Source organism: Bos taurus, chromosome 4, assembly GCF_002263795.3.
Source record: "Bos taurus isolate L1 Dominette 01449 registration number 42190680 breed Hereford chromosome 4, ARS-UCD2.0, whole genome shotgun sequence".
Lineage (NCBI taxonomy): Eukaryota > Metazoa > Chordata > Mammalia > Artiodactyla > Bovidae > Bos > Bos taurus.
Window position 1 is genome coordinate 24,893,235 of NC_037331.1, and position 22,543 is coordinate 24,915,777.

The 22,543-nt window shown below is 39.4% G+C and overlaps 1 protein-coding gene across 20 annotated transcripts in view; it reads right to left on the minus strand.

Annotated features, from left to right (window-relative positions):
* Positions 1-22,543, minus strand: part of CRPPA (CDP-L-ribitol pyrophosphorylase A) — a 456,527-nt gene that overhangs the window by 429,360 nt on the left and 4,624 nt on the right. For all 20 annotated transcript variants that reach the window (XR_009494189.1, XR_009494188.1, XR_009494184.1 and 17 more), the window contains exon 2: positions 15,348-15,624. Coding sequence is in view for 6 of the 20 variants with exons in the window: in XM_059885802.1 (XP_059741785.1) it covers positions 15,348-15,624 (277 nt within the window). In the remaining 14 variants the exon portion in view is untranslated. The remainder of the gene's footprint in view (positions 1-15,347; positions 15,625-22,543) is intronic.

Sequence of the window (22,543 nt, forward strand, 5' to 3'; positions counted from 1 at the left end):
GTAACATGATAAATGCCCACCAAACCAAATAAAAGAGGAGACAGAGAGTCTACCTGAAAAAGAATTCAGAATAATGATAGTAAAAATGATCCAAAATCTTGAAAACAAAATGGAGTTACAGATAAATAGCCTGGAAACAAAGATTGAGAAGATGCAAGAAATGTTTAACAAGGACCTAAAAGAAATAAAAAAGAGTCAATCAATAATGAATAATGCAATAAATGAGATAGAAAACACTCTGGAGAGAACCAACAGTAGAATAACTGAGGCAGAAGATATGATAGTGGAAATAAATGAAGCAGAGAGGAAAAAAGAAAAAAGGAATTAAAAGAAACGAGGACAACCTCAGAGATCTCTGGGACAATGTCAAACACCCAACATTTGAATCATAGGAATCCCAGAAGAAGACAAAAAGAAAGGCCATGAGAAAATACTTGAGTAGATAATAGTTGAAAACTTCCCTAAAATAGGAAAGGAACTAATCACCCAAGTCCAAGAAACCCAGACAGTCCCAAATAAGATAAACCCAAGACAAAACACCCAAAGACACATATTAATCAAATTAACAAAGATCAAACACAAAGAACAAATATTAAAAGCAGCAAGGGAAAAACAACAAATACCACACAAGGGGATTCCCATATGGATAACAGCTGATCTTTCAATAGAAACTCTTCAAGCCCAGAAGGGAATGGCAGGACATACTTAAGTGATGAAAGAGAAAAACCTACAACCCAGATTACTGTACCCAGCAAGGATCTCATTCAAATATGAAGTAGAAATCAAAAGCTTTACAGATAAGCAAAAGCTGAGAGAATTTAGCACCACCAAACCAGCTCTCCAACAAGTGCTAAAGGATCTTCTCTAGACAGGAAACACAGAAAGGATGTATAAACTCAAACCCAAGACAACAAATGGCAATGGGATCATACTTATCAATAATTACCTTAAAATGTAAATGGATTGAACACCCCAACCAAAAGACAAAGACTAGCTGAATGGATACAAAAACAAGACCCCTATATATGCTGTCTACAAGAGACCCAACTCAAACCTAGGGACACATACAGACTGAAAGAGAAGGGCTGGAAAAATGTATTTCACCCAAACAGAGACCAAAAGAAAGCAGGAGTAGCAGTACTCATATCAGATAAAACAGACTTTGAAATAAAGGCTGTGAAAAGAGACAAAGAAGGACACTACATAATGATCAAAGAAGATATAATTTATAAATATATATGCACCCAACATAGGAGCACTGCAATATGTAAGGCAAATCCTAACAAATATGAAAGGGGAAATTAACAATAAAACAATAATAGCGGGAGACTTTAATACCCCACATCTATGGATAATTAGCAAGGAAACACAAACTTTAAATGATACAATAGACCAGTTAGACCTAATTGATATCTATAGGACATTTCACCCCAAAACAATGAATTTCACCTTTTTTCTCAAGTTCACACGGAACTTTCTCCAGAATAGATCACATCCTGGGCCATAAATCTAGCCTTGGTAAATTCAAAAAAATTGAAATCATTCCAAACATATTTTCTGACCACAATGCAGTAAGATTAGATGTCAATTACAGGAAAAAACCATTAAAAATTCCAAAATATGGAGGCTAAATAACATGCTTCTGAATAACGAAATCAAAAAAGAAATCAAAATATGCATAGAAATGAATGAAAATGAAAACACAACAACCCAAAACCTATGGGACACTGTAAAAGCAGTGCTAAGGGGAAGGTTCATAGCAATACAGGCTTACCTCAAGAAACAAGAAAAAAGTCAACTAAATAACCTAACTCTACACCTAAAGCAACTAGAAAAGGAAGAAATGAAGAACCCAAGGGTTAGTAGAAGGAAAGAAATCATAAAAATTGGGGCAGAAATAAACGCAAAAGAAATAAAAGAGACCATGGGAAAAATCAAAGCCAAAAGTTCATTCTTTGACAAGATAAATGAAATTGACAAACCATTAGCCAGACTCATCAAGACACAAAGGGAGAAGAATCAAATCAACAAAATTAGAAATGAAAATGGAGAAATCACAACAGACAACACAGAAATACAAAGGATAATAAGAGACTATTATCAGCAACTATATGCCAATAAAATGGACAACTAGGAAGAAATGGACAAATTCTTAGAAAAGTACAACTTTCCAAAACTGAACCAGGGAGAAATGGAAAATCTTAACAGACCCACCACAAGCATGGAAATTGCAACTGTAATCAGAAATCTTCCAGCAAACAAAAGCCCAGGACCTGAAGGCTTCACAGCTGAATTCTACCAAAAATTCGGAGAAGAGCTAACACCTATCCTACTCAAACTCTTCCAGAAAATTGCAGAGGAAGGTAAACTTCCAAACTCATTCTATGAGGCCACCATTACTCTAATACCAAAACCTGACAAAGATGCCACAAAAAAAGAAAACTACAGGCCAATATCACTGATGAACATAGATGCAAAAATCCTTAACAAAATCCTAACACACAGAATCCAACAACATATTAAAAAGATCATATACCATGACCAAGTGGGCTTTATCCCAGGGATGCAAGGATTCTTTAATATCTACAAATCAATGTAATATACCACATTAACAAATTGAAAGATAAAAACCATATGATTATCTCAACAGATGCAGAGAAAGCCTTTGACAAAATTCAACATCCATTCAACATCCAACATCTGGATAAAAACCCTCCAGAAAGCAGGCATAGAAGGAACATACCTCAACATAATAAAAACTATATATGACAAGCCCACAGCAAACATTACCCTCAATGGTCAAAAATTGAAAGCATTTCCCCTAAAGTCAGGAACAAGACAAGGTTGCCCACTCTCACCACTACTATTCAACATAGTTTTGGAAGTTTTAGCCACAGCAATCAGAGAAGAAATAAAATGAATCTAGATTGGAAAAGAACAAGTAAAACTCTCACTATTTGCAGATGACATGATCCTCTATATAGAAAACCCTAAAGACTCCACCAGAAAATTACTAGAGCTAATCAATGAATATAGTAAAGTTGCAGGATATAAAATCAACACACAGAAATCCCTTGCATTCCTATACACTAATAATGAAAAAACAGAAAGAGAAATTAAGGAAACAATTCCATTCACCATTGAAATGAAAAGAATAAAATACTTATTAATATATCTACCTAAAGAAACAAAAGACCTATATACAGAAAACTATAAAACACTGATGAAAGAAATCAAAGAGGACACAAATAGATGGGAAAATATACCATGTTCATGGATTGGAAGAATCAATTTAGTAAAAATGAGTATACTATCCAAAGCAATCTACAGATTCAATGCAATCCCTATCAAGCTACCAATGGAATTTTTCACAGAACTAGAACAAATAATTTCACAATTTGTATGGAAATACAAAACACCTCGAATAGCCAAAGCAATCTTGAGAAAGAAGAATGGAACTGGAGGAATCAACCTGCCTGACTTCAGACTACACTACCAAGCTACAGTCATCAAGAAACATGGTACTGGCACAAAGACAGAAATATAGACCAAAGGAATAAAATAGAAAGCCCAGATATAAATCCATACACCTAGGGACACCTTATCTTTGACAAAGGAGGCAAGAATATACAATAGAGAAAAGACAATCTCTTTAACAAGTGGTGCTGGGAAAACTGGTCAACCACTTGTAAAAGAATGAAACTAGATCACTTTCTAAAACCATACACAAAAACAAACTCAAAATGGATTAAAGATCTAAATGTAAGACCAGAAACTATAAAACTCTTAGAGGAAAACATAGGCAAAACACTCTCTGACATAAATCACAGCAGGAACTTCTATGAGCCACCTCCCAGAATATTGGAAATAAAAGCAAAAATAAACAAACGGGACCTAATTAAAATTAAAAGCTTTTGCACAACAAAGGAAACTATAAGCAAGGTGAAAAGACAGCCTTCAGAATGGGAGAAAATAATACCAAATGAAGCAACTGACAAAGAATTAATCTCAAAAATATACAAGCAACTCCGGCAGCTCAATTCCAGAAAAATAAATGACCCAATCAAAAAATGGGCCAAAGAACTAAACAGACATCTCTCCAAAGAAGACATACAGAGGGCTAATGAACACATGAAAAGATGCTCAACATCACTCATTATCAGAGAAATGCAAATCAAAACCACAATGAGGTACCATCTCATGCCAGTCAGAATGGCTGCGATCCAGAAGTCTACAAACAATAAATGCTGGAGAGGGTGTGGAGAAAAGGGAACCCTCTCACACTTCTGGTGGGGATGCAAACTAGTACAGCCACTATGGAGAACAGTGTGGAGACTCCTTAAAAAAAATGGAAATAGAACTGCCATATGACCTAGCAATCCCACTGCTGGGCATACACACCGAGGAAACCAGAATCGCAAGAGACACGTGTACCCCAATGTTCATCGCAGCACTGTTTATAATAGCCAGGACATGGAAGCAACCTAGATGCCCATCAGCAGATGAATGGATAAGAAAGCTGTGGTACATATACACAATGGAGTATTACTCAGCCATTAAAAAGAATACATTTGAATCAGTTCTAATGAGGTGGATGAAACTGGAGCCTATTATACAGACTGAAGTAAGTCAGAAATAAAAATACCAATACAGTATACTAATGCATATATATGGAATTTGGAAAGATGGCAACGATGACCCTATATGCAGGACAGCAAAACAGACCCAGATGTATAGAACAGTCTTTTGGACTCTGTAGAAGGCAAGGGTGGGATGATTTGAGAGAATACCATTGAAACATGTATATTATCGTATGTGAAACAGATCGCCAGTCTAGGTTTGATGCATGAGACAGGGTACTCAGGGCTGGTGCACTGGGATGACCCTGGGGGGATGCGAAGGAGACGGAGGTGGGAGAGGATTCAGGATGGGGAACACATGAACATCCATGGCTGATTCATGTAAATGTATGGCAAAACCACTACAATAATGTAAAGTAATTAGCCTCCAATTAAAATAAATTAAAAAAAATTTTTTTAATTAAAAAAAAAAAGTCTTACAAAGTTACATGTTGCATGATTCAATTTATGGAATTCTAGAAAAGACAAAAATATAGGAGCAGAGAACACATCAGTGGTTGACAGGAGTTATTAGAGGAACAAAGGTCTGAATAATAAAGACAACAAAAGGAAATTCTCTAGAATGTTAGAAAAGTTCTGTGTCCTACCTGGGGTTGTGATTACAAGAATCTTTACAGGTGTTAACACTCTGATTGTACATTCCCCCAAGGTGACAAATGTAGATTTAAACAATATAAATATTCTATCACACATAGATTTAAACAATATTAAGTATTATGCAGATGGTGACTGCAGCCATGAAATTAAAAGATGCTTACTCCTTGGAAGGAAAGTTATGACCAACTTCAATAGCATATTCAAAAGCAGAGACATTACTTTGCCAACAAAGGTCCGTCTAGTCAAGGCTATGGTTTTTCCTGTGGTCATGTATGGATGTGAGAATTGGACTGTGAAGAAGGCTGAGCGCCAAAGAATTGATGCTTTTGAACTGTGGTGCTGGAGAAGACTCTTGAGAGTCCCTTGGACTGCAAGGAGATCCAACCAGTCCATTCTAAAGGAGATCAGCCCTGGGATTTCTTTGGAAGGAATGATGCTAAAGCTGAAACTCCAGTACTTTGGCCACCTCATGCGAAGAGCTGACTCATTGGAAAAGACTCTGATGCTGGGAGGGATTGGGAGCAGGAGGAGAAGGGGACAACAGAGGATGAGGTGGCTGGATGGCATCACTGACTCGATGGACGTGAGTCTCAGTGAACTCCGGGAGTTGGTGATGGACAGGGAGGCCTGGCGTGCTGTGATTCATGGGGTTGCAAAGAGTCAGACACGACTGAGCGACTGAACTGAAGTATTATGGGCATGATTTAGATTGCTCAGAAATACTTTGTTCCATGAAAATAAAAGTTAAAGAAATCTTATTTAAAGAGTAGGAAGGAGTATCTGAAAAGCGAGTGATCAAAAAAAAAAGGAAAGAGTAAAGTCATAGAAGCCAAGGCAGGGGCAAGATTCCAAGGAAGAGCTAGTGAACACTATCAAGTTTAAGACATTCTGTATACACTGTGTCCTCTAAAGCTCAACTCTTGTGTCAGTCATCTGGAGTTGGCATAAATGCATGGTTCACAGCCAGACTGCCATTACTTCTGACAGCAGTGGGGTGCCCCAGGCCACCAACACTTATGACCAACTGACTCCAAATTCAACAGGTTCCCACAACTCCTTTTAAGTTCAGTAATTCACTAGAAAGTGAAGTCGCTCAGTCGTGTCTGACTCTTTGCAACCCCGTGGACTGTAGCCTATCAGGCTCCTCCATCCATGGGATTTTCCAGGCAAGAGTACTGGAGTGGGTTGCTATTTCCTTCTCCAGGGGGTCTTCCTGACCCAGGGATCGTACCCGGGTCTCCCGCATTGTAGGCAGATGCTTCTTTGACTGTGTGGATCACAATAAACTGTGAAAAATTCTGAAAGAGATGGGAATACCAGACCACCTGACCTGCCTCTTGAGAAGCCTATATGCAGGTCAGGAAGCAACTGTTAGAACTGGACATGGAACAACAGACTGGTTCCAAATAGGAAAAGGAGTACGTGAAGGCTGCATATTGTCACCCTGCTTATTTAACTTCTATGCAGAGTACATCATGAGAAACGCTGGGCTGGAAGAAGCACAAGCTGGAATCAAGATTGCTGGGAGAAATATCAAAAACCTCAGATATGCAGATGACACCACCCTTGTGGCAGAAAGTGAAGAGGAACTAAAAAGCCACTTGATGAAAGTAAAAGAAGAGAGTGAAAAAGTTGGCTTAAAGCTCAACATTCAGAAAACGAAGATCATGGCATCTGGTCCCATCACTTCATGGGAAATAGATGGGGAAACAGTGGAAACAGTGTTAGACTTTATTTTGGGGGGTTCCAAAATCACTGCAGATGGTGACTGCAGCCATGAAATTAAAAGATGCTTACTCCTTGGAAGAAAAGTTATGACCAACCTAGATAGCATATTCAAAAGCAGAGACATTACCTTGCCAACAAAGGTCCGTCTAGTCAAGGCTATGGTTTTTCCAGTGGTCATGTATGGATGTGAGAGTTGGACTGTGAAGAAAGCTGAGCGCCAAACAATTGATGTTTTTGAACTGTGGTGTTGGAGAAGACTCTTGAGAGTCCCTTGGACTGCAAGGAGATCCAACCAGTCCATCCTAAAAACCAGTCCTGGGATTTCTTTGGAAGGGCTGATGTTGAAGCTGAAACTCCAGTACTTTGGCCACCTCATGCGAAGAGCTGACTCATTTGAAAAGACCATGATGCTAGGAAAGATTGAAGGCAGGAGGAGAAGGGGACAACACAGGATGAGATGGCTGGATGGCATCACCGACTTGATGGACGTGAGTTTGAGTGAACTCCAGGAGTTGGTGATGGACAGGGAGGCCTGGAGTGCTGCGATTCACGGGGTTGCAAAGAGTCGGACATGACTGAGCAACTGAACTGAACTGAATTCACTAGAATTACTCAGAGCTCAGGAAAATGCTTATTAGATTAATATGATTATGATGACTTCCATTACAGTTTTATGACGAAGGATGCAAATCAGACTAGATCAGGGAAGAGACACATGGGTGAGACCTGGGGAGACCAGAACACAGAGCTTCTGTGGTGCCCTCGCCCCTATACACTCAGGCAGCACCACGTTTCCAGCATATCACTGTGCACCAACCAAGTGGCTCCTCCCTGCGCTTCAGTATCCAGAGTTTATTGGGATTTCACTCCCTAAGCATGATTGACTGAACCACTGAGCATGTGACTGAGTTCTGTCTCCAGCAGTATTCCTCTCACCCTGGAAGCCCAGCTGGTTCAAAGCCCCAGGGGTCTTTCTGACAACCAGCCTCTATCCTGAGTCATCGCATCATATTAGCATAAACTCAGATAAGATCCAATGGGCTCATGCAAAATGAAGACTCTGGACAAATTTCAAGGATTTATTCTCCCCGCAAGGAACCAGGGACAAAAGACAGTTGAACTCCTGTACTATACAACAGACTATAAGTGTATTTAATCAGGAATTGGAAAGTTACAGTGATTTTAGAATAGTCAGAGGACAAAGAGGCCAGACTGCAAAGCACTGAGAAGTAAATTGGAGATGAATCAAGAGAAGCAATAAATGTAATTTGTTACTGTAAGTTGATTAGGGAGAAGAGGATAAAACATCATTAGAGATGCAAAAGCAGAGGGCTTGGGAAAGAAACATATGCTAGTAACTAAAATCATCCCTCAGGAGCAAGTCTTTCAGGGGTTGCTGTACTGATAGCAATGAACTGAAAATGAGACCCTTACTGGCAGTTCTTAGAGTATATGTAATAACTAATTAATCCTTTTAAAAAGGATTCTCCCTATATCTTTACTTTTCAGTGTTCCAATTTATTTTAGTCTTCTAACGCATCCTTTATAACAATGTCCTTAAAACTACATCCATTTGTGCGTACTAAGTTGCTTCAGTTGAGTCCAACTCTTTGCAACCCTATGGACTCTAGCCCACCAGGCTCCTCTGTCCATGGGATTCTCCAGGCAAGAATTCTGGAGTGGGTTGCCATGTCCTTCTCCAGGGGATCTTCCCAACTCAAGAGATGGAACTCAGGTTATCTCCTGTGTCTCCTGCATTAGTAGGCAGGTTCTTTACCCTAGAGCCACCTGGAAAGTCCCCTTATAAGTACAAAATGAAGTGAAGTGAAGTTGCTCAGTCGTGTCCAACTCTTTGCAACTCCATGGACTGTAGCCTACCAGGCTCCTCCCTCCATGGGATTCTCCAGGCAAGAGTACTGGAGTGGGTTGCCATTTCCTCCTCCAGGGGATCTTCCTGACCCAGGGATCAAACCCAGGTCTCCCACATTCCAGGCAGACGCTTTAACCTCTGAGCCACCAGGGAAGCCTGAGACTTCATCTCTTGACTTAAAACCGTGCAGAAATACACAAGTACTTCATACTTGTAAAGGACTCCTATTTTGGCAATATGGCAGACCACAGACCTTACAAAATCTATTACAATTCTTTAAATGAAGAAATCATAAACAGCTTTTTCTAAGTGATTTTTAAAACTGCCTTTTTAGAAATGAAATTTAAACTATGACCTAAAACTAACATAATAGCAGCCAGAGGCCAAAGAAGTAAGATGGCAGAGAGTCTTGGGTTAAAAAGAGGCATTAGTTTTAAAAAAAAGAGAAGTAATGAGGAATTGGATCTTGAGTCTCTGCTATTTGCTTCCTTAGAATTGTAGCCTCAAAGATCTGTGAGAAGCTATCAATTTAGTTAAGTCACTCAGTCTTGTCGGACTCTTTGCGACCCTATGGACTGCAGCACACCAGGCTTCCCTGTCCATCACCAACACCCAGAGTTTACTCAAACTCATGTCCATCGAGTCAGTAATGCCATCCAACCATCTCATCCTCTGTCATCCCCTTCTCCTCCTGCCTTCAATCTTTCGTGGCATCAGGGTCTTTTCCAGTGAGTCAGTTCTTCACAACAGGTGGCCACAGTATGGGGGTTTCAGCTTCAGTCCTTCCAATGAATATTCAGGACTGATTTCCTTTAGGATGTCCTGGTTGGATCTCCTTGCAGTCCAAGAGACTCTTGAGAGTCTTCTCCAACACCACAGTTCAAAAGCATCAATTCTTCAGTGCTCAGCTTTCTTTATAGACCAACTCTCATACCCATACATGACTACTGGAAAACCCACAGCTTTGACTAGATAGACCTTTGTTGACCAAGTAATGTCTCTGCATTTTAATATGCTGTCTCGGCTGGTCATAGCTTTCCTTCCAAGGAGCAAGCATCTTTTAATTTCATGGCTGCAGTCACCATCTGCAGTGAGTTTAGAGTCCAAGAAAATAAAGTCAATCACTGTTTCCATTGTTTCCCCATCTATTTGACATGAAGTGATGGGACCAGATGCCATGATCTTCATTTTCTGAATGTTGAGTTTTAAGCCAACTTTTTCACTCTCCTCTTTCTCTTTCATCAAGAGGCTCTTTAGATCCTCTTCACTTTCTGCCATAAGAGTGGTGTCACCTGCATATCTGAGGCTATTGATATATCTCCTGGCAATCTTGATTCCAGTTTGTACTTCATCCATCCCAGAGTTTCTCATGATGGACTCTGCATATAAGTTAAATAAGCAGGGTGACAATATACAGCCTTGACGTACTCCTTTTCCTATTTGGAACCAGTCTGTTGTTCCATGTCCAGTTCTAACTGTTGCTTCCTGACCTGCAAACAGATTTCTCAGGAGGCAGGTAAGAAGGTCTGGTATTCCCATCTCTTTCAGAATTTTCCACAGCTTGTTGTGAGCCACACAGTCAAAGGCTTTGGCATAGTCAATAAAGCAGAAGTAGATGTTTTTCTGGAACTCTCTTGCTTTTTCCATGATCAAGTGGATGTTGGCAATTTGATCTCTAGTTCCTCTGCCTTTTGTAAATCCAGCTTGACCATCTGGAAGTTCACGGTTCACGTACTATTGAAGGCTGGCTTGGAGAATTTTGAGCATTACTTTGCTAGTGTGTGAGATGAGTGCAATTGTGCAGTAGTTTGAAAATTCTTTGGCATTGCCTTTCTTTGGGATTGGAATGACTGAATCCAGTCCTGGATCCACTGCTGAATTTTCCAAATTTGCTGGCATATTGAGTGCAGCACTTTTACAGCATCATCTTTTAGGATTTGAAATAGCATTTAAAGAGCAGACTGTACTCAAAGCAAAGACAATACAGCAAAATTGTCTGTCCTGGATTGGGGTCAGGGTGGGACAGGGGAGCAAGCAAGCTGGGTGTGGGAGTAGTCTCCTCTAAGTAGTAGTAACAGTAGTAGTAGAAGTGTCCTCAAAGTACTGTTCCCTGGTGGCTCAGTGGTAAAGAATCTGCCTGCAATACAATGCAATGCAGAAGCTGCTGCTGCTAAGTCGCTTCAGTCGTGTCCGACTCTGTGCGACCCCAGAGACGGTAGCCCACCAGGCTCCCCCATCCCTGGGATTCTCCAGGGAAGAACACTGGAATGGGTTGCCATTTCCTTCTCCAATGCATGAAAGTGAAAAGTGAAAGTGAAAGTGAAGTTGTGTCTGACTCTTAGCAACCCCATGGACCGCAGCCTACCAGGCTCCTCCATCCATGGGGTTTTCCAGGCAAGAGTACTGGAGTGGGTTGCCATTGCCTTCTCTGCAGCACAGGAGACATGGGTTCAATCCCTGGATCAGGAAGATGCCCTGGGAAAGGAAATGGCAATTCACTCCAATATTCTTGCCTGGGAAATCCCATGCACAGAGGAGTCTGGTAGGCTACAGTCCGCAGGGTCGCTGAAGAGTCAGACATGATTTAGCAATTAACAACAATGTCTACAAAATCTCAACCCCAAAATTGCCCAAAGTTGCTACATATTGGAAAAGTCCTTGGGATCCCTGGCAGAGGGAACACAAATTCACATTTCAGAAACATACCTTTATCCCATGTCCAAAGGATTCCTGTTCAGAGTCCTGCCAAACATGGGCTTCCCAATACAAATTGCAAAAGAGGATACAAATCATGAATAAAAGTAAATAGAATTGAAGAGAATTAAACTATCAAGAATTACTGTTATCTATAATATATAAAATATGTTTAAATATTGAAAAGCAAAATAGGAAAAGACTAATCACATTTTAAACATATATAGAACTCCTAGAAATTGATAATTAATATGATTGCAAAAATACTTTAGGAAGAGATTAAAGCTAAAGAACGGAATAGAAAACTGAAATTACCCAGGACGCAGCCCACAAGAACAAATTGAAAGTATTAACAAGTTGAGACATGAGGACAAGAAAAGGTTTATCCTACATAGATGTATAAGGAGAAAAAGCAGCAAAAGAGGGGAAAAGCTGTCAGGTGGCAAATGGTACAAGGTCAATATTCAATAGGATAATCACTCCGGATTTTCTAGAATTCATTTTAAACAAAATGTAAAATTCATAAAGAACAATAAATCCAAAGCATAGGGGGGAAAATCATATCTTGACATACCAGAGACACTGCATAATAGCTTAAAAATTCTTACATGCAATCAGACAGAAAAGGAAGATTACTTTCAAGGGATACCATTATATTCATTAGCAGAGTTCACAAAAGGTGTATTTCAGTCAGGAGATAATTACATAATGTATTTTCAAGGTACCAGGGGAAAAAAAGCTATACACTTAGAATTTTATACTCTGACCAACTATCAAAAGTAAAAAAAACTAAAAGAAAATAAAAGAAAAGCAAAAAAAAAAAAAAAAGATTAACAGCTACCCTACTAAAGTCACCTTGCCTCTACAGAACCCAAGAACAAGAACGCAGCATATACAGATAAAAGAAAGGAACTGGTGTCCTGGCAACACTTCTGAGACCCCATATGCAGACAACCTAATTTTACCCTTAATTTGGAGAATCTTAGTCTCTTAAAATAATACATCACCATTAATTGGGATTTTAAACCAAAATGTAATGTAAGTTAAAACATCAGAGTTATCTGAAGCCTGTACACCCACCAAGGGTCTGTCACAGCCTCAGAAAATCATTCAGGAGGTGATTTATCTCCAGGGACCCTTGGGAAGGGCTTGAAAATTAAGAGGCAAGAAAACAGGTGATCAGCTAAACACAATTTAAAATAACAAAGGAGAATGAGTTCAAAGGAATCCCAGGCAAACATAGTCAGGGTGTTCCAAGCAAAATCTTTGATTCAGACTGGGCTTCTACAATTTACCTCAGGTTAAAAACAATGCCAATTCTTCCCCCCAATTCAAGAACTTCAACTACTAATAGTGTAAGTCTCAATTAATTGCTATTTTGTTTTGTTTTTATTAGAATTTAGAACAGTGTAGGAGAGGTGACAGGAAATGTCTCAGTTTCCTGAGGCTATTTATTGGGTCACTCCCCTCAACATTCTAAGGAAATTAGAATGAGCAAAATAAATTGCCCAGTCAAAAACTGTACTGTTTAAAGCAAACTGTTCTTGAGTAGCAGAAACTAGCTTTTCATTGCCCTTGAGCTTTTTTACAACTCTCATAAATTATAGATATCTGACAGTAAATCAAAAATCATTGCTGCCTATACATTTGCCAATAGATTTTGCCCAGTTCAACTGGCACCCCACACGCCATGGACAAAAATACAGCTTTGTCTCTTTGTGAATTCATTTCAGCATTCCTTTATTCCACATAAATTTGTTCTTCTCTGCATTGTAACATCTGTCTGGTTCCTGATGGCAGTAAAATCCTTAACATGCTCCTTATATTTTTATGAAAATAATTTTACACTCGTGAAAATTATCCCTTAACACCAACAAAAACAATGCTGTATTTCTTAAGAGACCAAACTTCTGAAGTTTTCTTAAATTCGTTGTAAAGATTTAGCTTTAAACCAACTTCTTAATGTCATCAGAAAGTTTCAGATTTAATTAAAATACAATTTACTTTACTTAGAATGCATAATGAGATTGAATCTTACAAGTTATATTCTGATTAACACACTTAAGAAAATTAGAGTCTAAAAGGAATTCTAACAAAACCGCAACTAATAAGAAACCACTAACTGCTCCACATTTTTATGTTTTACTGGTCACCTTTTTTAGTCACCTGTTACATGACATTCTCAGCACATTAAATAGCTCAAATTAATATTTTGCCTTTCAGATACATTACCAAAAGGATCACTTTATAAACAATCTTAGAAATTCTCTGAATACTCAAAAAAATCCAAATGTTTGATCTTCACAGTGAGTTTAAGTGATATTTTTCCAAAAGGCAAATAGGCAAAGAGCCATAATTTTATTTGTACTATGGTATGCGTTAGACTTTGCATCTGCCCAAATTACATAGACCTTCCTAAGAACCTTTAAACTTGTAAAGTTTTACTCGAATTCTGAAGAGTTATAAATCTTTGGTCCTTTTACTTCTCCTTGTCACCCTTGTACCTGACCACATTGCTTCTACCACAGTCGAAGAGCATGGAGAGGAGCAAGAGCTCACAGAAAACACAAGAGCCATGAGACAGTCGTCTGGTCGCTAATGTTCCTGCAACATAATTTTCACTACATCAAAATACCACCTAGAAGTTGAAGATAAGAAAAATGTTTCATTTTACCTATGGAATCTCATATACATCTGAATTGTAAAGAAGTTCATGTTGGAGAGGGATGAAATAAGGAGCAATTTCCTGAAAATTAAAATCCAAATACATATAGATAACTAAACAGAAATCAAAGATTGTCTTTCCCAACTGAGTATAACTTCCTGCCCACCCAGATGGCTAAAAAGCCTGCAGTGACTCCTCCTGTTGGGTCTACAATCTTTGGAGGAAACTACTGTCTTAGATACTGTAATTCTTACAGTAATAACACTTTAAATATTTAGCACTTTACTAGGGGTCGCAAAGAAGTCGGACACGACTGAGCAACTGAACTGATGCAGTTAATATATGCATAATTTCCAATTCTAAAAGCAACCTTACAAGTTAGCATCTATATCTTTAGAAGGAAAATGAGCTCAAAGAAGTTGAGAGAGTTGAACATACCATACTACTAATAATTAGAAAAACAGAATTGGGCGTAAGTCTGTTCAACTCCACAGCAAGTCTGGGCCATAAATTTTCACTAAGTCTCAAATTTAGACCACCAACTTAAGTTTAGTAACTATTATGCTATTTATAGGATTTTAGCCTATCAGTCTATAAAAAACAAGTATGTCCCAAAGATTACAAGAGGCCTTCTGCTATCCTGTGTTTATTTTGGTGAAATAGAAGTGAACACAGCATTTTGTCATCCTAAGATTATTCACTTTAGAGGATGTAAAAATCTTGCCTGGCTGTTTGTGCCACAAAATAAACCACTTTTGAAGACTGAAAAATTGCGTGAAATGAGCCAGGGTTGTTTTTTTTTTACATGATACGACTCCTAGACTTTTACAAGATTTCTTAGGCATTTTTAGGTAAAAGAATGGAACTAAATGTGCAGCTAAGGTCCATCCATTCGTATCTGTACTCTAGCGACTTTATTGCATTCTTCTCCAAATAGCTCATATTATGATAAATGACTACATAGCAAAAGAAATACCAGAACAGTCTCAGAATCTATAATAGTATAGACTTCCTAAAACAAATTAGCACAATGTCTTAGGTAATCTTGCCCATTTTAATTGACATTTAAATCCAATTCCATCAAAATCTAGCAAATCATTGTGTGCTAGTGTTTGCCCCTTTTATCCATTCTCAAAAGTATTCAAATACTTACCCCATGTTCCTGAGCAGCTGTGACAACTTTAAGGAGGACATCTTCCTCAACAAATGGTCTCACAGCATCGTGGATGATCACTACTTCTGGCTTTGAGAGTCTACAGTTGGGCTGATCCTCTGCCAGCGCTTTCAGACCATTAAAAATTGACCTGTGGCGGGTCACTCCGGCTTCAACCAGTGAGATACGTTTATGCTGATACCTCTGAATAATTCCCTTCATTGTTTCCATGTTCTCTCTGGTTACTGCCACAATAATGTCCTTTATCCAAGATACTCTGCAAGGAAAAGGATGCACACATTTCGTATCAGTTGATTCTTAAACAACGGAGTTAGTAACAAAACTGGGTTACCAATAAGTACAAACACATCTTCATAAGGACATTAAAAACTCAAAGTTATTAACTAACTCAATTTCATGCATTTTAATCAGGTCTAGTAAAAGGGTTAAGACTTTGAATTTTTCATACTGTAGATAGAAACACAAATATAAGTTGTGTTTTTCAATGCATAGTGTGAAAGTACCTTTATGATGAAACATAGATGTACCTTTATTGTAAAACAAAGATAAGATATATATATATATATATATCATGCATTTCTTAGGGTAAAATTAAATAATTAGAATATACATCAGTAGATTGAAATAAAAAAATGTAAAACTATGCTTTTAGGTTGCTCTTTTTTCCTCCAAATAATTCTCTTCATTGCATAGGAACAATTCAAAGCACTTTTGAATTCTAGAAGTTCTGTCTCTTTGAGAAGTCCATCGAGTCAGCAACAAAGTTGGATCACTGAACTAAATTTGGCTTACATCAAGGTGAAATATTTTAGCTTAAATAGGGAAACGCAGCTAATTAAATCTGTTTAAGTATAAATCAGGCTTAAATAAAACAAAACATATATTAAGGAAATATAAAATTAAAGGAATTCATCTGTTAGATACAAAACAGACCAGTTTTGTTCTGTTCTGAAACACTTTCTTCCAGACCGGGTGACACACAAACACTCTCCATCCACGGCACTGAGAGGCGGTGGCTGCAGGGGGGCTGGGCAGACCTCTCTGGAACACTAGTGCTAAGAGAGGCAAATACCATTATACACTCAGAGTTCTACAGCCGGCAGGCCCAAGCCAGGAAAACTGCCTCTGGCCGGTGTCATCAACTCTGATTAAAGGTCACTGTAAAATCTAAAGGCATTCTTTGCCTGTGAGATCCTACATGTTCATGCTAGACAGTTAAGTCTTATACTCACTTTTAAAGAGACAGAAGAAGGGTCTCAAAATGACTGAATAATGAAATTAACTATTGAACAATGAAAAATACTGGATTGCTTTGCTCAATAATTAACCATCTCCTGCCTTCTGCTATTGAACAAACCCACCCTGAAACCCAGAACTCCATTCTGCCTGTGGCTACAACAACACCGCACTGACGAATACAACCAAAACTTTACAGGCACACTATCCTTTCGTTTTAAGTCCATTCCCTTAACAAATGTTTGTTGAGCACTGAATAAATGATCAGCCTTGAGTACACACTGGAAATAGTTACAGAGGACACAAAGAACACCAGCAACTGCTAAGCTGCCGTCGAGAGGTCCAGACTTTAGGACCGCATGCGTTCCATTTTGACCAGCGTAGCGAAGGCCAAGATGATGCTCCCTAAGGAAGCAGAGTTTTCTCAAGAGGAGAGAGGCAGGAAAACAGACAAAAGGATTTGAAAGGAGAATGAGAGGGATGGTTTAAGCACAGGCCAAGCCAAGGTCCTGAGGAGCTAAGAGGAAATTCCCATGAAAAGGCCCAGGCAAGTGACAGGCTGGCCTACTCCACGGAATCCTCCAAGGCCACGTGAGAGGTGTTGGTCTTCAATCTTAAAAAGACCTCCAGGGGTGACCTCCCTGGAGGTCCAGTGGTTAAGGTTCCACCTTCCAATGCAGGGGGTGCAGGTTTGATCCCTGGTTAGGGAGCTATGATCCCACATGCCTTGAGGACAAAAAAACAAAACGTAAAACGGAAGCAATGTTGTAACAAAATCAACAGAAGACTTTAAAAAGATGGTCCACATCAAAAAAATTCTTAAAAAGAGAGAGTAACAGGAATCCTTAGAAAAGCTTTATGCAGGACATTTACACCCAAATTAACAGTCACTTCCCCCAGGGTTCTAAGCACTGTTCAATGACAAAATGGAAATCGTGGCAGTCAAAATAATAACTCTGGAATGACATCATCTAACTCCCAAAACCGAGAATATGTAACATTACCTAAAAAAGGAACTTTGCATATATAATTAAGTTAAGGATCCTGAATTGGAGAGACCCATCAGGGCTATTTGGTAAGTCCAACAAAACCACAAGAATCCAACAGGGAAAGAAAGACAAAAGGGTTGAGGGACAAAGTGTGGGAACAGAAGCATCAGTCATTATGACATAGGATCATAAGTCCCAGCAGCGTTTCCCTGGCGGTTCAGTGGTCAAGAATCCACCTGCCAATGCAGGAGACACAGGTTTGATCCCTGGGTCAGGAAGATCCCCTGGAGAAGGGAATGACAACCCACTTCAGTATTCTTGCCTGGAGAATCCTATGGACAGAGGTGCCTAGTAGGCTACAGTCCACGGGGTCACAGTCAGTCAGACACTACTTAGCAACTAGGCAACAAAAAAAAGTCCCAGAATCTGAGAGAGCAAATGGACTGCCACCTGGCAAGTAAACAGACTGTACCTAAAAGACTCCAAAAAGAGCATAGCGCTGCTAATACCTTTATTTTAGCCTTATGAAACTGATTTTTTTACCTCTGACATCCAAAAGGTTAAGAATGTATTTAATATTACTTTAAGCCACTGAGTTCATGGAAATGTTTATAGGAGCAACTGCTACTGCTGCTGCTAAATCGCTTCAGTCGTGTCCGACTCTGTGCGACCCCAGAGACGGCAGCCCACCAGGCTCCCCCGTCTCTGGGACTCTCCAGGCAAGAACACTAGAGTGGGTTGCCATTTCCTTCTCCAATGTATGAAAGGGAAAAGTGAAAGTGAAGTCGCTCAGTCGTGTCCGACTCTTAGTGACCCCATGGACTGCAGCCTACTAGGCTCCTCCATCCATGGGATTTTCCAGGCAAGAGTACTAGAGTGGGGTGCCTTTGCCTTCTCTAGCAGCTACTAATTTAAGAGCATAAACTTTACCCTGACTGCAAGATGGAGAATAGATTGGGTAGACAAAGGATGCAGATAGACTAGGTTGAAGTCTATCTGAATAGAGGCTCCTGCTGAAGTCTGGTGCAAGACAATAATGGTAGCCTGGCTATCAGATGGAGGTTGTGGATGAGAGATATTAATAGTAATCTTCCTGATTTAGTGGCAATAATCCTCCTGAGTCAGTAAGAAAGATGGGCAAAATAAATCATTTATCATGTAACATGAAATAGCTAACATCGATTAACTTACTAAGTCTTAAGCATTAGTCATCTTTTAACTCACATAATCCTCATGCTGTATACTGTCTCACATGGGAAAGAAACATCAGAAGGAGCTGATACTCAAATATCTTTATTTTCCTATATTGCCATCTGATGCCAAAAACAACCTGAAAACAAAAAATTACCATTTTCCATCAAAATACAGCATTCTATCTTCTAGAATGTAGGCTCCATGACAGCAAGGACAACATGAGTGTTGCCCATCGCTTTGCACCTAGAAGGTACTTGATAATTATTTGGTACTCAATAAAAATGTTGGTCTGACACATCTACCAGCATCTTACAATAAAGCATAGTTCCAAGGATTATGAAAACACAGAAAGCTCTCCTCATCAACCTGAAGAGAGAATGAAAAGCAATGAAAATGCCTTCGTGGGCAATGTCACTTGTTGCTTGTTTTGATGAGTCTGACTCTTTATTCTGATTTCTAGATTCTAAGGGTTCCCAGGGGCTTCCCTGGTAGCTCAGATGGTAAAGAATCCACCTGCAATGCAAGAGACCTGGGTTCCATCCCTGGGTTGGGAAGATTCCCTGGAGGAGGGCATGGCAACCCACTCCAGTATTCTTGCCTGGGAAATCTTATGGACAGAGGAGCCTGGCAGGCTACAGTCCATGGGGGTCACAGAGTCAGACACAACTGAGCAATTAACACTGTCACATACCATCACTGTCAAAGATCCAAGGATGGCTGGGACTACTAATGATTTGTCAGGCACCTTGGGGAAACTGTAATCACAAACAAAGCAAAGCAACAACCGTCACAGAATACAGACCAGAAAATATGCAGTTATCTGTGTAGGCAATAAGAAGGATTGTGGAAGATGACTAAGTATGAGTTGATCTGGGCTTCACCAGTGGCTCAGCAGTAAACAATCCACCGGCAATGCAGGAGCTGCAGGAAACTAGGGTTCGATCCCTGGGTCAGAAAGATCCCCTGGAGGAGGGCATGGCAACCCACTCCAATACTCTTGTCTGGAGAACTCCATAGACAGAGGAGCCTGGCGGACTATGGTCCGTGAAGTCACAGAGAGTCAGACACGACTGAAGCAACTTAGCAAGCATGCAGGCATGGGTTGCTCTTTGTTTTGTAATCCATCTATCCCCAACCTATCGCTGCAAACTTGGCAACTGTCAGAACTTCCATCCTAAATCTTACACTGTTGACTTCCCTGGTGGTGCAGTGTTTAAGAACCTGCCTTGCAATGCACAGGATACAGTTTCAATCCCTGGTCTGGCAAGATTCCATATGCCACAAGGAAACTAAGCCCAAGCACCACAGCTACTGCGCCTGTGTGCCCTAGAGCCTGTGCTCTGCAATGAGAAGCACGGCAGTGAGAATCCAGCTCACTGCAACGAAGACTAGCCCTTCATCTCCTTCACTAAGCTGCCAACTCACAGAAAGCAAAGGCGATACCCCAGAGTGTGGCTCATACTAAGCTTTCAGTAATATTAATAGGAGCAAAAGCAGCTAAGATATATTCACTGTTTACTAAGTACCATGCACTATTTGGAGCCTGTGCCTCTAATAGTTCACTTAATATTCACATCGGCTCTGAATGAAGTCACTATTATCTTCATTTCACAGATGGGGCAATGACCTGCCCACAATGATACAGCTATAAAGTGACATGACTTGGGTACACCCCTATCTGACTTGGGAGCTCACACTCTTAATGTCTATAAAAGCACTAACACTGAGCAGTCATAAAATCCATCAGAGGAAAAAAAAGTCATGTCTGGATCACCATGTCCCCAGAAATTCATTTACTGTGAACATTACCGCTGCATTTGTAGTCAAAAATGGTCAAGTTTATTTCTTAAGATTTAAGCAAATCTCAGTATTTCTTCTTTCATTCATTTAGTCATTCATCAAACATCCAGTAAGCATCTGTCATTTGCCAGACATTAAACTAGACACTGGTGATCTGGTAACAAAGAATTCCTGACCTCACAAACTATATACCAAGAAATATCTGTTAAATGAACCAGTAGATAAGAGAAATCGTACACTATTAGGAATTAAAATATGCTCTTGAGTTTTATTAGGAGGACATCACATTGAGTTTGCTTTTTTAAATAGAGAAGTTTTAAGTACATGTTCAGCTGTATCAGTGAACAGGATTTTCTTCTACAACAAGCGCTTAACCTACTCACCTTTTACCTTCCATAGTCTACTCTATCAAAAAGTTTAAAGCAACTTTTAAAGAAATGTTGCTTTTTTGATCAAAAGTCACATGAGATTAAATGTTAAAACAGAATAATTAAGAGGGAGAAAGACAGGACATTACTTGACAATTGTCATTCAAATATATCTTTTGTGAGTTAATGAACACCCACAGGTAAATCCCAATTTTAGTAGAATGCCTTAAAATAGCTATAAAATGATTACCTATGTTCTATCTATAGTATCAAATGGAAAGGAGTCCAATAAAGTAAAATGTAGATTATGCAGATATACTTGTGGCCTTAGATCATTCCAAACAATTTTTATGAGGTTCTGAACAGAAAAACGTCTTAAACGAATATTTCTCAAACTGCAGATTTCAAAACCCATTAGGAGCAGGAGTGCAAGCTCAGTCATGTCTGGCTCTTTGAGACTCCATGGACTGTAGCCAACCAGGCTCCTTTGTTAATGGAATTTTTCAGGCAAGGATACTGAGTGAGTTGCCATTTCATACTCCAGAGGATCTTCCCAACCCAGGGATCGAACTCAACATCTCTTGTGTCTCCTGCACTGACACGTGGATTCTTGAGCACTGGTGCTACCTGGAACCCGTTAAAGTATCATCAGATCAATTTCCTAAGTTTAGCCCAACAGTTTTGCATAAATAGTAATTAATAGAAAAGTGAAAACAGAATGTATAGCAAGTAATAAGGATAAATACTGTTCATGAAATTCTCTCAAATTTGTTGTATGCAGTCACGTATGTGTCATTAAATCATGAGCAAAATCTTGTAAGAATAGGTCACAATGAAAAAGTTCAGAAAAATGTTTTAGCCAGCTCTTAAGAGATAATGGGCTTGTTATGCTGTTTTGTTCAGCAACCAAGCATACACCCAGCACTTGCAAGCCCTTGTAAGTACTGTTTGTGTTTCAGAGGATTTATTCACATACTTTTCTAGTTATAGAATTAAAAGCCTTTTACAGTATTAAAATTTAATAATGTAGAATCAGGAGACTAAGAAAGGCCTTAAGTACCTCACACAGTGCACAGTGAACAAATATTTGCTGAATAAATGGATCTGGCCGACCTCCTTAGCTGAAGGCAAGTCCACACCGAACCCCCTGTGTAGCTGGATTTTATCAAGTTCTGAATATTTCCTTCCCAGCACATTCCATAGGCAATTACAGACCTAACCTCAAGTTTCATTACACCTACAGACATTTTGAGGAAAAAACACAGTATGCCAGATATTATTTTCTCTCAGAATATTTTAAGAGTATATTGAAATATATTTCTATCAATATGTGTATTATATTTTTAAAAGAAGTATTACAGGTAGATTCTGCTCAGACAGTTCAGCAAGATCAGTTGAAAACAGATTTAAACAAATGCTTTTTAAAAACAGATGGAAAAATCAGGCCCTGTTAATACCCCTTAAGTGCTCTCACCCAGGCTGCAGAAGTTTGGCCTCCAGGGAGAGGGGCAGCTGTGACTCATCGCCCGGACACTCACCATGGAAATCAGACCTCGGGATCGTCCTGTGGCCATCATTCCTCCTCCTC